Below are 12,869 nucleotides of genomic sequence, written 5' to 3' on the forward strand. Positions count from 1 at the left end.
GTATTATGTAGGGGTGTGCCTATTGTTCACAAAGTAGTCTATGGTCATGGTTGTAATATTCTGGCCAGATCTTCTATTAGCCTCCTGATGATGTTGTGCATTCCATGAGGAAAAGATTGAGGGAGGGATAGATGAAAGAACGATAGGGGAAATAAAAAGGGAAAGGGGAAGGACGGAGGGAAGGAGAGGTTCTGAATGTTACAAGAAGAGATATTTCTTATGCTTGATGTTGATTCTTGGTCTGTGGATTCTTACAGGTATAACCCTGGACTTTGGCCTTTATATAGAGGTATGGTTGGTGCTCTCCATTCCTACTCAAACTTGTTAGAGTTTTGAACTTATGTGCAGCAAAGTTGCATCTATGTCACCCTGTATAATATGTCTGCAAGTTGGTTATACAACTGTTGATGCTGTGATAATTTTTACCAGTGTTTTTGACTTTTTGATAGATTTTGGCATGAAGTCTATTGTCCTTGTAGTTTATTAACTAATAAATTGTGGCTTCATGCAAAAAAAAAGGAAGTTTGTGTCTTCACCATTAATCGTCAGCAGTCTTTTCCTGCATGGACATTCAGCTGTATGTATACTTGTTAGAATGGTGTAATTAGAGCTTTATTGAGTGGAGTTATACTGTAAGACCTGTTGCAAAGTTCATTTCAGAAGAACCAATGGAGAATCTGCAAGGTTTAACAGACCTGTGACAACAAATAAATATCTATAGTTTGTAAAGCTGTAGTCTATAATTTCTTATGTGCAAGTTAATGCTTAAAGGTATCCTTAGGTAGAGAACCACACATATGAACATCTAAATAAAGAGCTTCAGTGTACATATGACAGTAAATCTATGTTTGTAATATCAGAGGTGAAATATAGCATCTAAATAGGAATGTATAATTTATCATGGGAACACGTATGTTAGAACTTAGATATGCTGAAAGGCCCATCTATAGTGCACTTTTTGTTAGGTTCTTTATGTGGATGCCATCCATAGATAAGTCAGTAGTGCTCTTTTTTAGGTTCTTTATGTGAAGGAGTTATGGTGAGCACTGAGACACCCTCTAAGGATTAGGTTAGATGTAGAAATGCGATCAGTTTATGTTGAGATGTGATTTTCTACGATTGGTCTTTAGCCAAGTAAGAGAATGTGGCGTCCACTGGTGGTAATAGTCAGTCAGCCATAACTATTCTAGTTGTCATAGTGATAGAACTCTTCCATAAAGTGCATGGGGGTAGATCCTCTCTTTGTTTCTGCATAGTGACATGGCATGACCATTTTCCTAGTTCTCATTCCCATTGCCCTCTCCATCATCAAAACCCATCCAATGTCATTAAGGTTTTCTTCCATTGTGTTTTCGGATGTGATATGATGATTTTTTACCCGGGTTGAAGCACACACTTTTTGCAATGCTCCCATTTATTTGTATAGCTGATTACACTATTGGAACAACTATTGCCACATCCACTTGTGCATTCTGCACAATTCAAAAAAGAGAGAGAGGTTAAGTCTGTAGTTTCTCAATTACATCCCATGTGACACGTCCCCTTGGGATCCAACCTGCACACAAGACGCGACACAATCCAAACCCAGGACGAAGAACATAAAAGGAATGGACATTATACTCACCTCCTTGCCATAGAGCCAAATGGGCAAATGCGTGAGCTTGGGAACTAGCAACACATTGGGTCACGACCATGTCCCAATGGTGGCGTCCTATACTACCGACCCACATTCTCCTAATGTGCGGATGCGTTTGCCTACAAGCCAAGAGTAGTGATCAAAATATAATGTGCACAAAAAGGCATTGAGTGTTATAAATGTGGCTCGATTGCCCCAATACTAAATTGTCCCTAATGCATTTGCATTAGGTCACTTTAATGATTATTGTGATCAATGCTACTAGTGACCATCAAAATGTCCAAGGATGTAACACTTTTCCCTTTATGAACGATTGTTGTTGTGGATTTGTAAGAAAATCGATCGACTTTTGTCGATCGATTTTCGCATGTGCAACCGTGCAGAACACCTCCAATGCAAGTCTCACTCTCTCTAGCATCACTTGGTCATCCTCTACATAGAGGGCCATGTCATCAGCACACTTTGAGTCCACCAATTCAGTCTTCTCTCTCACCGCAAGCTTGAAGCCGTGTAGGTGGCTCACTCTTAAGCGAAGGAAATAGGACATTGCCTCTGTAAAGAGTAGGAAGAGGTATAGGGCTAGAGGGCAGCCTTGACAAATGGACCTCTCCAACCAAAACTCAGCCCCCCTTTGTCCTTCGATGAGTACCCTGTTGGTGGCTGACTTATATAGTGTAGATATGCCCTTGATCCATTTGTGATGAGGAAAGCCAAGTTGTGCCATATTGCCATCTAGAAAGTCCCAATCCACCCTATCATAGGCCTTCTCAAATTCTAGGAGAAGCACGACAATCCTTTGGCTGCTATTATGCGGAGCCCAGTAAGTGGCCTTGAAGCAAGTGGATACATTATTTGGGATGTTCCTATCTTGAACGAGGCCTCTGTGTGTTATGAATGATGTTTGCGAGGATGGGGTAGATTTTACTACCAATTCGATTTGTCGGTGCCTTATAGGCCACTGACAGCAAGGTGATTGATCTGCATAGAGACAACTCTAAGAGGATACTAGCTAGGCTTGCTAACTACCCGACATGTTAGCAAGGCCACCAATCCGATTCGCCGGTGCCTTATAGGCCACTCACAAGAAGGTGATTGATCTCCATAGAGACAACAAGGTGATTGATCTCGATAGAGACAGCTCTTAAGAGCATACTAGCTAGGCTTGCTAACATGCTACTTGGCATTTGTTGCAAGAACCAAAGATGTCTTGAAATGCTGGTAGCAAGGGGTCCTTCATCACCTTGGAACATGTAGAGAAAATTGCCCTAGATAGTCTATCCTCTCCAAGGCATTTGTGCCCATCTTGTGTGTGGAACACTTGGCCTAGTTTCTTCTTCGTGAAGGGGGAAAGGAGAGACTATCCCATCTCGTGTATGCCAAGGGATGGGATGCAATCCCAAATTTGCTGCTTGCATTGCATCATCGTGGTTGACTAGGGACTAAGGGAGATTGCCATGTGAGTTGTTGCGAATATAGTGGATCTAGAGTTGGCCACTCTTTGATTGAAAAGGGATAAATGCACATAGATATTTGTTTATAAGAACACGATGTTAATGCATGGGATAATGCAAAGGGAAATGCAAGGTGTCATGCTCCTGCAAAATGCTATGCAAGGATGCTACTTGAGTAGTGCCTTTGTAGGGGAATTGTTCACTTGCTTAAGCACCCTTTTACAAACATGATCGTCCTGATGATACAAATAATGATACAAAAGCACACAAATAATAGTGTCTTTGAAGTAACCAAAATCTGGTAAACACCAAGAGAAGACTCACCATTAGATGGTGGAAGGAGAAGTATCCAAAGAAGAACAGTGAGATGCATGTCTAGCTGAAACTTGTGAAATGAATGGCCTCCAAGGTCGCCTCAAGGAAGGCAAAATCTCGGCCTCCGGAGGGGTAGATTCCGTGTTGGTCCAAAGTGTGAAGCTCCACTAAGGAAGAGGTAGCTGATGTAGATGGATGGATGGCTTGATGAGGAGGGGGATAGGTGGGTGGCGTAAGATAGAAAGGTGGATAAGTAGGTGCTACATGAGGCATCAAAGTGCTTGGCATAGTGACTCTAGATGTGCCCCAAAGGAGGTGATTGACTTGTGGATGTTCCACATGCCAAAAAAATATAGGATGACCCACTAGATATTGTCATGTTGGCAAATTGTGTGGCCACTTGAGAGTTGGGAGAATAGGGTGAGGCTTGAGATGCCTGGGTGGGATACGTGTGCATATAGGTCCTCATGCATGGTTGGGTCGTGGGAGAAACCGTCTCCGCCGGTGCATCTCCACCACCTAGATGTGCAAAAGTAGAGGACCAAAAGGGATAGAATGTGCATATGTTTGAAGATCCCCGCAGTGTGGTGTGTGGTTGTATAGGTGGAATGGTGAATGGTGATGTGGAAAATGGTGTAAGTGTGGTAGAAGGAAAGGAGGGAGAAGGAAAACTTGTAGAAGGGTTCTCTGATTTTTTGCTTTAGGCACCTCTTCTTGTGTTTACAGACATAAGTTGATCGTATCCGGACTTATTCGATAGTGAACAAATTGGAATCGATCTTCCTCGTAATCTGTTCTATAATCTTGCATGGATGTAAAAAGAAACTTGTGTACCTTGCACCGGAGTGGATGTATTAGGTTGGAAGAATGGAATTTACTACCGATCTTTTTTTCCAATAGGGGGGCCCATCCCTAATGGAGGGTTTGACAATCCTGCAACATCTAAATAGAAAAGGTCATGTTTACCTTCAATAGCTTGCTAGGCTCGATGTATGAGAATCAAATCATACTCCACCCGTGAAATCTCAAAGGGTTTGAAAATCACCAATCTTGCTAGTCGCCCAAGAGCTCACCTTTCCAAAATGAAGGAAACTTGTTTTTGACGTTGAGCTTGTTGAGTGGCTCGTAGTCCATACCAAGGCCATGCGATCATAGAGTCATGCTTGCCCCTACATCATGGTCGATGTTGACAAGAGGAGCCACGTTTTGAGTATCTCCAACCTCAAAATCTTCTTCTTGGATAGCCATGTTGTCCACTTGCTCTCTCAAGTGGTACTTTTTAGCTTTTGTCTTCCTCTTCGGGTGAAAGGCTTATTCCATTGGTGGTGCTAAATTGGTGTGTTGTGTGGGCGATGTTAGTTTGCAATAAACGTGTCTTGGATTAGCTCTTTGGATGCTCCACCGTCTACTGAGCAAAGTGTGGGATGGCCCACATCCCTCGCCTACATGAGTACAAGAGCATGATGCCTCAAGGAAGAAAAATCTACATCTCCCATGGGTGCTAGCGGAGTAATAGAAGCAATGATGGTTGACTTTGAGGGCACTTGAATGGTCTTGGATCCTGCCTCTTTGGAGGCTTGTCTTTTGCATTAGACTCCTTGTCTTTAGCTTTTGCAGTAGCAGATTTGTTGTATTGACCAATATTCTTGCATTTTTTGCTTCTCGTAAGTGTTGGCACTCTATGGCTTGCTTCAAATAATCTAGACTTTATGCCTCCACATCAAGTGAGATGGTACTACGTGGGCTGTCCAGAAATTTGGAAAGAATCTCATTATCAGAGAGGGGAAACGGATACATAACTAGGGTTTTTGTGAAGCAAGTGAAGTAAGTATCTGCATCCTCTTCTTGCTTTTTTTTGAAGGATTTCCACTCCTCTATTTTTGCAGTTCGTAGTAGAAAAGAATAAAGTCTTGAAGAATGGGTGAATGCATCTTACCCAAGTGCTCACTTCTTGAGATTGAAGGCATGAATTACACCATAGAAACACTCCACCTTGAAGAATCTTTGCACATGAAGAATCTGAAAGCTCTCTGTTGGCCACCTGGAGGAAAGGGCAGAAGTGTAAGCTCTTGCTGAAGCATTGCCTCCTCCATGCGTGTTGCCTTCACTTGCATCACAAGCTCTTTATAAGAAGCCTCTTTGGTCTGGGGGAAAGAAATCCATGTACATTTGTTGTAGAGAAGAAGCAAAAACATTGGAATCCCGTGATTTCAATCGCTCCTTGCCCAGTCATCAAGGGTCTGCTCTTTTAGAGTGCAGCAGATGTGGAGGCGTATGGACAAGACTGAAAGACAATGAACACGAGAGAAAGGGAGAGAGAAGGACGCAGAAATTTACAGTCAATGAATGCTGAAATGAAGAGGGCAGATGTACAAGGGCTGTCGGTGTATCTCCTTCAGCCGGATTTTTCCCACAAACCTTAAAGCGAACAAGTGAAGAGGGCAGGCTGAAATGGCCTATAAGTAGCCATCAAATAATGGGAGAAATATGGCAGATCAGCCAGCCAAATCTGGCCAACTGCTGCCAGATTTGGCCGACCTGCCAAATATGGCCGAATGCCACTAAAACTGGCTGACTAGACAGCTACAATAAATGTGACAATGTCAGCCTGCCTGCTTGGCACTGACCTCTGCACACAAACAACTGGCAGAAATGTGCAAGTCTCTCTGAGAGAACTGATTGCACCAACTGTATTGTGAGAAATGCTAGTCCAGGGGGTGCCTTATCTTCTAACATGCTCTGATACCAACACTAGCTCTTAATTTTTGAACAGAACCTAAAAGTGGAAGATATTTTGAAATCTTAGATTCACAACAATTACATATGAGATTGTACGAGTCCAAATGAGCCCATGATGTGGCTTGAATAGTCTTGAACAAAAATGAAGCTACAAATGCTTTTGCTTGCCCTGATCATGAACGCTTCAATTCCCCTGGTACTCCTCTATGAACTGCTCTACAACTTGGCATGATCTTTGGGGAAGATGTGTTTATTGATCTTGTTTTGATGTTGATGAAGACAAAGCACTCAATCATCCTCATGAGCACCCGTCGATCAATCTGAACTGCTCTACAACTTGGCATGATCTTTGGGGAAGATGTGTTTATTGATCTTGTTTTGATGTTGATGAAGACAATGCACTCAATCATCCTCATGAGCACCCGTCGATCAATCTCAATGCCTTTTTGTAGGCATCACCAATTATCTTTATGCTGTCTTGTTGAATTTGTAGCCAACCCCTATAGAATATCTGTTGTAAAAATTCACCGATTCCTTATGTATCTCATAGTTGTCTGAAATAACATTTTGGCAGTGCAAAATGGAAACATTGAAATGGAAAAAACTCCTAAATGCATTCTAGGATCATTTCTTTAGTAACTTGTTGAAGTGTTCAGTCTTGTTGTCTAGGGGGAGGGGCCTGAACCCTACCTAGCTGTGTTTCTATTTCCGGCTGATAGCCAATGTGCTTTAGGTTGTTAACTTTCATTTCTAGTCTCTAGTTTTCCTAGGGCGTATGTTTGCAGCTTGTTTTTCTTCATTACAATCTATAGTGAGAGAGTGCATGGATTCACACAAACATTTGCATAACCATGGAGGTGGTGGTAACTCTTAAGTCTTGATGGCAGCCAGTAGCTACTACATTCTAATGTGTATTCTTTTGCAATTGCGGCATCTAAAGATGTAAAGGCAAAAGTAATGGCTTGTATAATATAAACTTCTGATTCCTGTTTTGCCAAGTCAGGTCACCATGTCAGCAATATTAAAAGGCTTAGTTCGAAAAGAAAATCAAACAACTTGACATCATCAATGCATTGCTGCCCATGCAATCATGCTACTATGGTGACTTGGTGACTCCAAACGTGAGCAATTTGCCTTGCATGTGATAATACTACTTGCTGTTACTACAGCCCACCATGGTGTTACTAGCAAGTTGACACTTCCTCTGTTTGGCAATATTATTTTTGGCTTTATAATTTCTTCAAGTTGTTCCACCTCAAGTCGATAACGAGTAACGAGCTCATTAGGAGATATGTCCTTGAAGGTTTCAACAAACTCTGATGGAAAGCAATATGTATTTTCGAATGCGTGGGAAGTGCTCACTTGAATGCAACATCATTGATGGTTTTAGTGTCTTGAAAGGCCTATAGTGTTTGTTGGATAACTTGATTCTTTCCTAACTTCTTGAGTCTCGCATTTTTAAATTGTAGGAGCATCTCATCACCATTTTGGAGGTTCATATGGTGACCATGTTTTCTCGCTTGTTTCTTCTTCTTTTCTCGTGTTCTAATGCAATGTGATATAGTTTCACCAAAGTGATGAGTAGCAAAGAGTTCACCTTTTGTCCTCAAGATAGATGGAGAATCGGTTTCACCATATACAACCTGGATAGGGGCTTTCCTATGTACAAATGTTGGGTTTGACTCATGCCTACACTCACAGAGGAGTTGTCAGTGATCCTCGGTAGGCCATTGGGGCACTTTTTACTCTCCTTATGAGAGCTTTTTTTCCCCAAATTTATTCTCTTTTATTTTATGTGCCTATGTTACATAGTTTGGGCACTTATTGTGTTTTACACCTTTCGAGTGTGAACATACTCTAGCAACCTTCAGGTTTAAGGGTTGTACTTTGTACTTGCACATTACACTCTGATTATTGCTTTGGGAGGCGTGCCTTCACTCTCTTCGCTATCAAATGTTCTCTCAGCTAGGCTTCAATCTTTGTGCATTCTCTCAACTCACATTTGGTATCATAGATGGAGGTCAACAAGTGGCCACCATCTCTAGCTGAGCTCCTCAGCATTTAGCTCCACTAGTAGCAGCAAGTCAGCTCCCTGCGCAGAGTTGCTTCCCTGGGCGCCGCCAGTCCAACTCCAATTGTCTGCCTAGTTCACCCGCTAGCCTCCAGTCAGCCACTGGCCACGCAAAGTTGCTACCAGCAGATGCCTTGTTGCCTGCACCATTTGTGCCACCAGAACCAGCATGTCACTATCGCCAGTGCTAGCAACACCCTGCTAACGCGAGTAGCTCCTGCTACACCTCCTCCAAGAGGACTTGGACAAAGGGCAACTCAGCCTGCCCAGCTTGTTCAACCTACTCCAGCTCAATCACTTCCCAAGAGATTAGTAGCACGAAAGGCGTGGGACATAGGAGATGCTGAAGCATTGTTGCTGATTGCATTGGTAGTTTAACGGTCCATCACCCACACATTCGGTCTACAGCTTCTTCACGAGAAGCATGACTGACCCTAGAGCAAATGCTTGCTGGAAAAAATAAGACATCTCTTTCTTGAAGAAAGAGCTTGTGACTGTGAAGATGGATGAAGGTGATTCTATGTAGGATCATCTCTATAAAATTCAGGACTTACGTGAGCAGCTTATGAATGTAGATGAGTATTATTTGGATGAGTAGTTGATCTCTGCTACTTTGAATTCATTGCTACCCTCATATTTGGCATTTCATATGGCCTTGAATCTCACCACGAGGATTTCCCCATAGCCACTTGGTTTCCTTCAATTGGTTAGTTTGCTGTTAGAGGAAGAGCAAAAAAAGAAAGAACAGTGGGGTGGATATCATAGCCTCTAAGTAGGTTTTTATGGCAAGGTAGAAGGGCAAGGGCAATGAAGCTAAAAATGCCTCAGAGCTCAGGGACTTCATAGAGCAGCAAGAAATAGGGGGGCACGGAAGCCAAAAAGGGCAAGAAGCCAAGAAGCGAGGTCATTATATTATAGAATGTAGGAAGCACGTAGCCAAGGAGAAAGAGGAGTTAGGGATGTCAGTTTCTGATGCACCTTCTATTGCTACTGAGTCCATGTCTTTTGTTGCAGACCGTGACTATTGTTTCTATACATGTAGTTATGACTCTTCTTGGGCTAACAGAGCATTTAGCTCTCTTGAGGATGCGAGCACATGGTTCTTTGACAGTTGTGCTTCTAGGCATATCCATTCCGTAGGGATTTATTTTCTTTCGTTATTGTAGCTCCTATTGGCAAGTCTGTGCAGTGTGCCGACAATGTATTATACCCTGTTAGAGGTATTGCGGAGATTGTGTTGACATCCATTGATGGCTCTATTCTCTATGTGCAAGATGCATTATTTGTGCCAGGCATAAAGAAGTTGTTGTCTATTTCCTCTTTGGCAAAGTGTGGTCTACAAGTCACATTTGATGATGATAGAAGTATGGTTAGAGATGAAGAACACATGACTTTAGTTTTGACTGGCACTTTATATCATGGACTATATGAATTAGATGCTTATTCAGTTGATCAGTCGGTCTATCTAGTGTCTACTCTCACTCTTGCTATGTCACATGCAAAGTTATGGCATTCTCGCATGGGGCATGTAAACTATGGTGGTTTGATGCTTATGTAGCATACACAAATGCTTGATGGTTTACCTCTCTTGGAGAGATTACTTGATCATATATATGAGGGATGTATTTTCGGAAAACGCATAGTTTTGCCTTTCCTTGCGATGTTGCTTTTAGAGCAACTACTAGATTACAGATTGTGCATTTGGATGTATGTGGCCCTATATAGACAAAGTCATTAGGTAGCTGTTAGTATTTTGTCACTTTCATTGATGAGGTTACTCGTTTTTGCTATGTCTACTCTTTGGTGAAAAAGTCAGAAGTGTATGATGCATTTTTGGCTTTTGTAGCAGTGTAGCACTTGCTGAAAATCAATGTGGTTGTAGGATTAAGACTCTCCGTTTGGACCAAGGGGAGAAATACAAGTCTTCTATGTTGAATATTTTTTTGAAGCAGAAAGCCATTGTCCATTAGTACACTATTGCTTAAACTCCATAGTAGAATGGGGTTGCAAAGAGGAAGAACCAGTCACTTATGGAGATGGCGAGATGTGTGTTGAAAGCAAAGAGATTGCCATATAGTTTCAGGATGGAAGGAGTTATGTGTGCTCGCCATGTTTTGAACATGTGCCCTACAAAGGCATTTAAGAATGTCACACCTTTTGAGGTTTGGAATAGTCGGAAACCTTTTGTTTGACATTTTCGTAGTTTTGGGTATCTTGCAGAATGTCATATTCCCAAGGTTCTAAGAAAGAAATCGGATATCGAGGTTATTAAATGCATTTTTGTGGGGTATAGCAGTGAGAGCAAAGGATATAGATTGTATGATCTTGTCTCTAAGAAGGTATTTGTCAGTAGGGATGTGGTTTTTGATGAAAAATCAGAATTTTCCCTTGTTGGTTTTGATACATATAAGGCTGCCAATGATGTATTTAAAGGGCTGCTGCCCATTTCTTTTGGTGATACAGATGTAGCTTCAACAAGTGAACTTAATGTTCATCGAGTTGCTCCTTTGGGTAATGCAGAAAATCAGCCTATGGCTGATCTGAATATTCAACAAGATGCTGAATTTGAAGTTCAACAAGATGCTTATTATGAAGTTCAGCAGGAGCTTGTACACAGTCAGGAAGCTAGGCAGATGCCTAGATGGTATTTGTAGACTATGAAAGATAGTCATTTAGATGCTCCTATTGCTGGTCATACTAGAAGGTAAGCTCCTCTGCATGATGGTGCATATAGAATGGAGTTGGTTATGGTAGCAGATACACTTGATGATGAGGAGCTTGAATGTTTTGAGGGTCCACAACATAGTGTGCATTGGATGGCAACAATGCAATCCGAGTTTGATTTTATCATAAAGAATCAAACATGGGATTTAGTGACCTTGCCTGTTGGGAAGAAAGCCATTGGTACAAAGTGGGTGTATAGGGGGGGGATGCGCCGCCTCGTGGGGGGGTGAGGTGGGGTTGGGGGGGTGTGCCGTGTCATGGGGGGGTGACGCGGGATGGGGTGGGTCGAGCGGGGTTTTTGGAGGCGTGGTGGGGTAGTGTGGATGGAGCGGGGTTTTTCGAGGTGGGGTGCGGGGGGATGCGCCGCGTCGTGGGGGGGTGAGGTGAGGTTGGGGGGTGTGCCGTGGCGTGGTGGGGTGGTGTGGATGGAGCGGGCTTTTGAGGTGGGGTGCGAGGGGGATGCGCTGTGTCGTCGGGGGAGTGAGGTGGGGTTGGGGGGGGGAGGTGAGGTGGGGTGGGTTGAGTGGGGTTTTTTGAGGCGTGGTGGGGTGGTGTGGATGGAGCGGGGTTTTTCGAGGTTGGGTGCGGGCGGGGGATGCGCCGTGTTGGGGGAGGAGGGGGTGAGGTGGGGTGGGGGGGGGTGTGCCGTGTCGGGGAGGGGGGGGTGAGGTGAGGGATCCAATGACAACTTGATATAAATATTGCATTTTTACATGGGAAACTTCAAGAAGAAGTGTATGTATAGGAACCCATTGGTTTTGTAGTTGTGGGATCCAAACACTTGGTATGCAAGTTGAAAAAGGCTTTATATGGTTTGAAGCAAGCTGCCCGAGCTTTGTTTGCAAAGATTGATGCGTTTTTACTCAACGAGGGGTTCATAAACAGCTCATTGGAGTCTACACTTTATGTATGTAAAGAGGGTGGATCCTTCTTGGTCATATGTGCTTATGTTGATGATCTCCTGCTTAGAGGGACACATGCTAATCAGATCTCAGCATTTAAACAAAATTTGCAATAAACTTTTGAGATATCAAATTTGGGGCCTTTGCACTATTATTCGGGCATTCAATTCATTCATGATGCTAGAGGCATTGGATTGTCACAGTCTAGATACATTGGTAGACTTCTTGAGAGGTTTGGCTTATAGGATTGCAAGCCAGTTTGTACACCAATGGAGACTGGACTTGAGGTGTCCTTGCATGATGAGAGTCATTTGCTTAATAGCCATATGTATGCTCCAAGAGTTGGATGTTTCATTTACTTATGTAACACAGGTAGACATTCAATTTGCAGTTTTAGCCCTGAGCAAATATATGCATCAGCCACGCATGTCACATTGGGAAGCTGTGAAGCATGTTTTTTGTTACTTGTAGGATACTAGGACTCTTGGTTTTGCTTTATGCCAAGGGGGGACCACTGCAACTACATGCTTACAGTGATTCGGATTGGGTTGGTGATTTTGATTCTCGTCACTCTACTAGTGGTACTTGTTTCTTGCTTGACTCATCTTGCATCTCTTGGCATAGCAAGAAACAATCCACTGTTGCCTCATTGTCATGTGAAGCTGAATACAAGGCAACTTTCACTACTACAATTGAATGAGTATGGCTTAGACGCTTGCTGGCTGATTTAGATGTATTTGTCACTGAGCCTACTTTGTTTACTGATAGTCAGAGTGCCATTGCAGTGGCACGGAACCTAGTGTTTCATGCACGTGCGAAACACATAGAGATCCACTATCACTTTGTCAGAGAGAGACTACATGCAGGTGATATTAGCCTTGTTTACTGCCCTACCACCTGTAATGTAGCAGACATCTTTACCAAAGCTCTTCCTTGTGACAAATTTAAAGCATTCCGCAATGCTTTAAATTTGATCTCCTTTGGTGGATGATGCTTGTATATTGATCACTCTTCACTCTAGGGGGGTTTGT

General features: G+C 42.8%; 1 protein-coding gene across 2 annotated transcripts in view; it reads left to right on the forward strand.

Annotated features, from left to right (window-relative positions):
- Positions 1-12,869, forward strand: part of LOC148030213 (tRNA ligase 1-like) — a 222,489-nt gene that overhangs the window by 99,879 nt on the left and 109,741 nt on the right. For both annotated transcript variants that reach the window (XM_087686482.1, XM_087686483.1), the window contains one exon: positions 258-289. In XM_087686482.1, the coding sequence (XP_087542608.1) occupies positions 258-289 (32 nt within the window). The remainder of the gene's footprint in view (positions 1-257; positions 290-12,869) is intronic.

This window comes from Lygodium microphyllum, chromosome 10 (assembly GCF_053477565.2).
Source record: "Lygodium microphyllum isolate KBCC chromosome 10, Lygodium_microphyllum_v1.1.10, whole genome shotgun sequence".
In the NCBI taxonomy this organism is placed as follows: domain Eukaryota; kingdom Viridiplantae; phylum Streptophyta; class Polypodiopsida; order Schizaeales; family Lygodiaceae; genus Lygodium; species Lygodium microphyllum.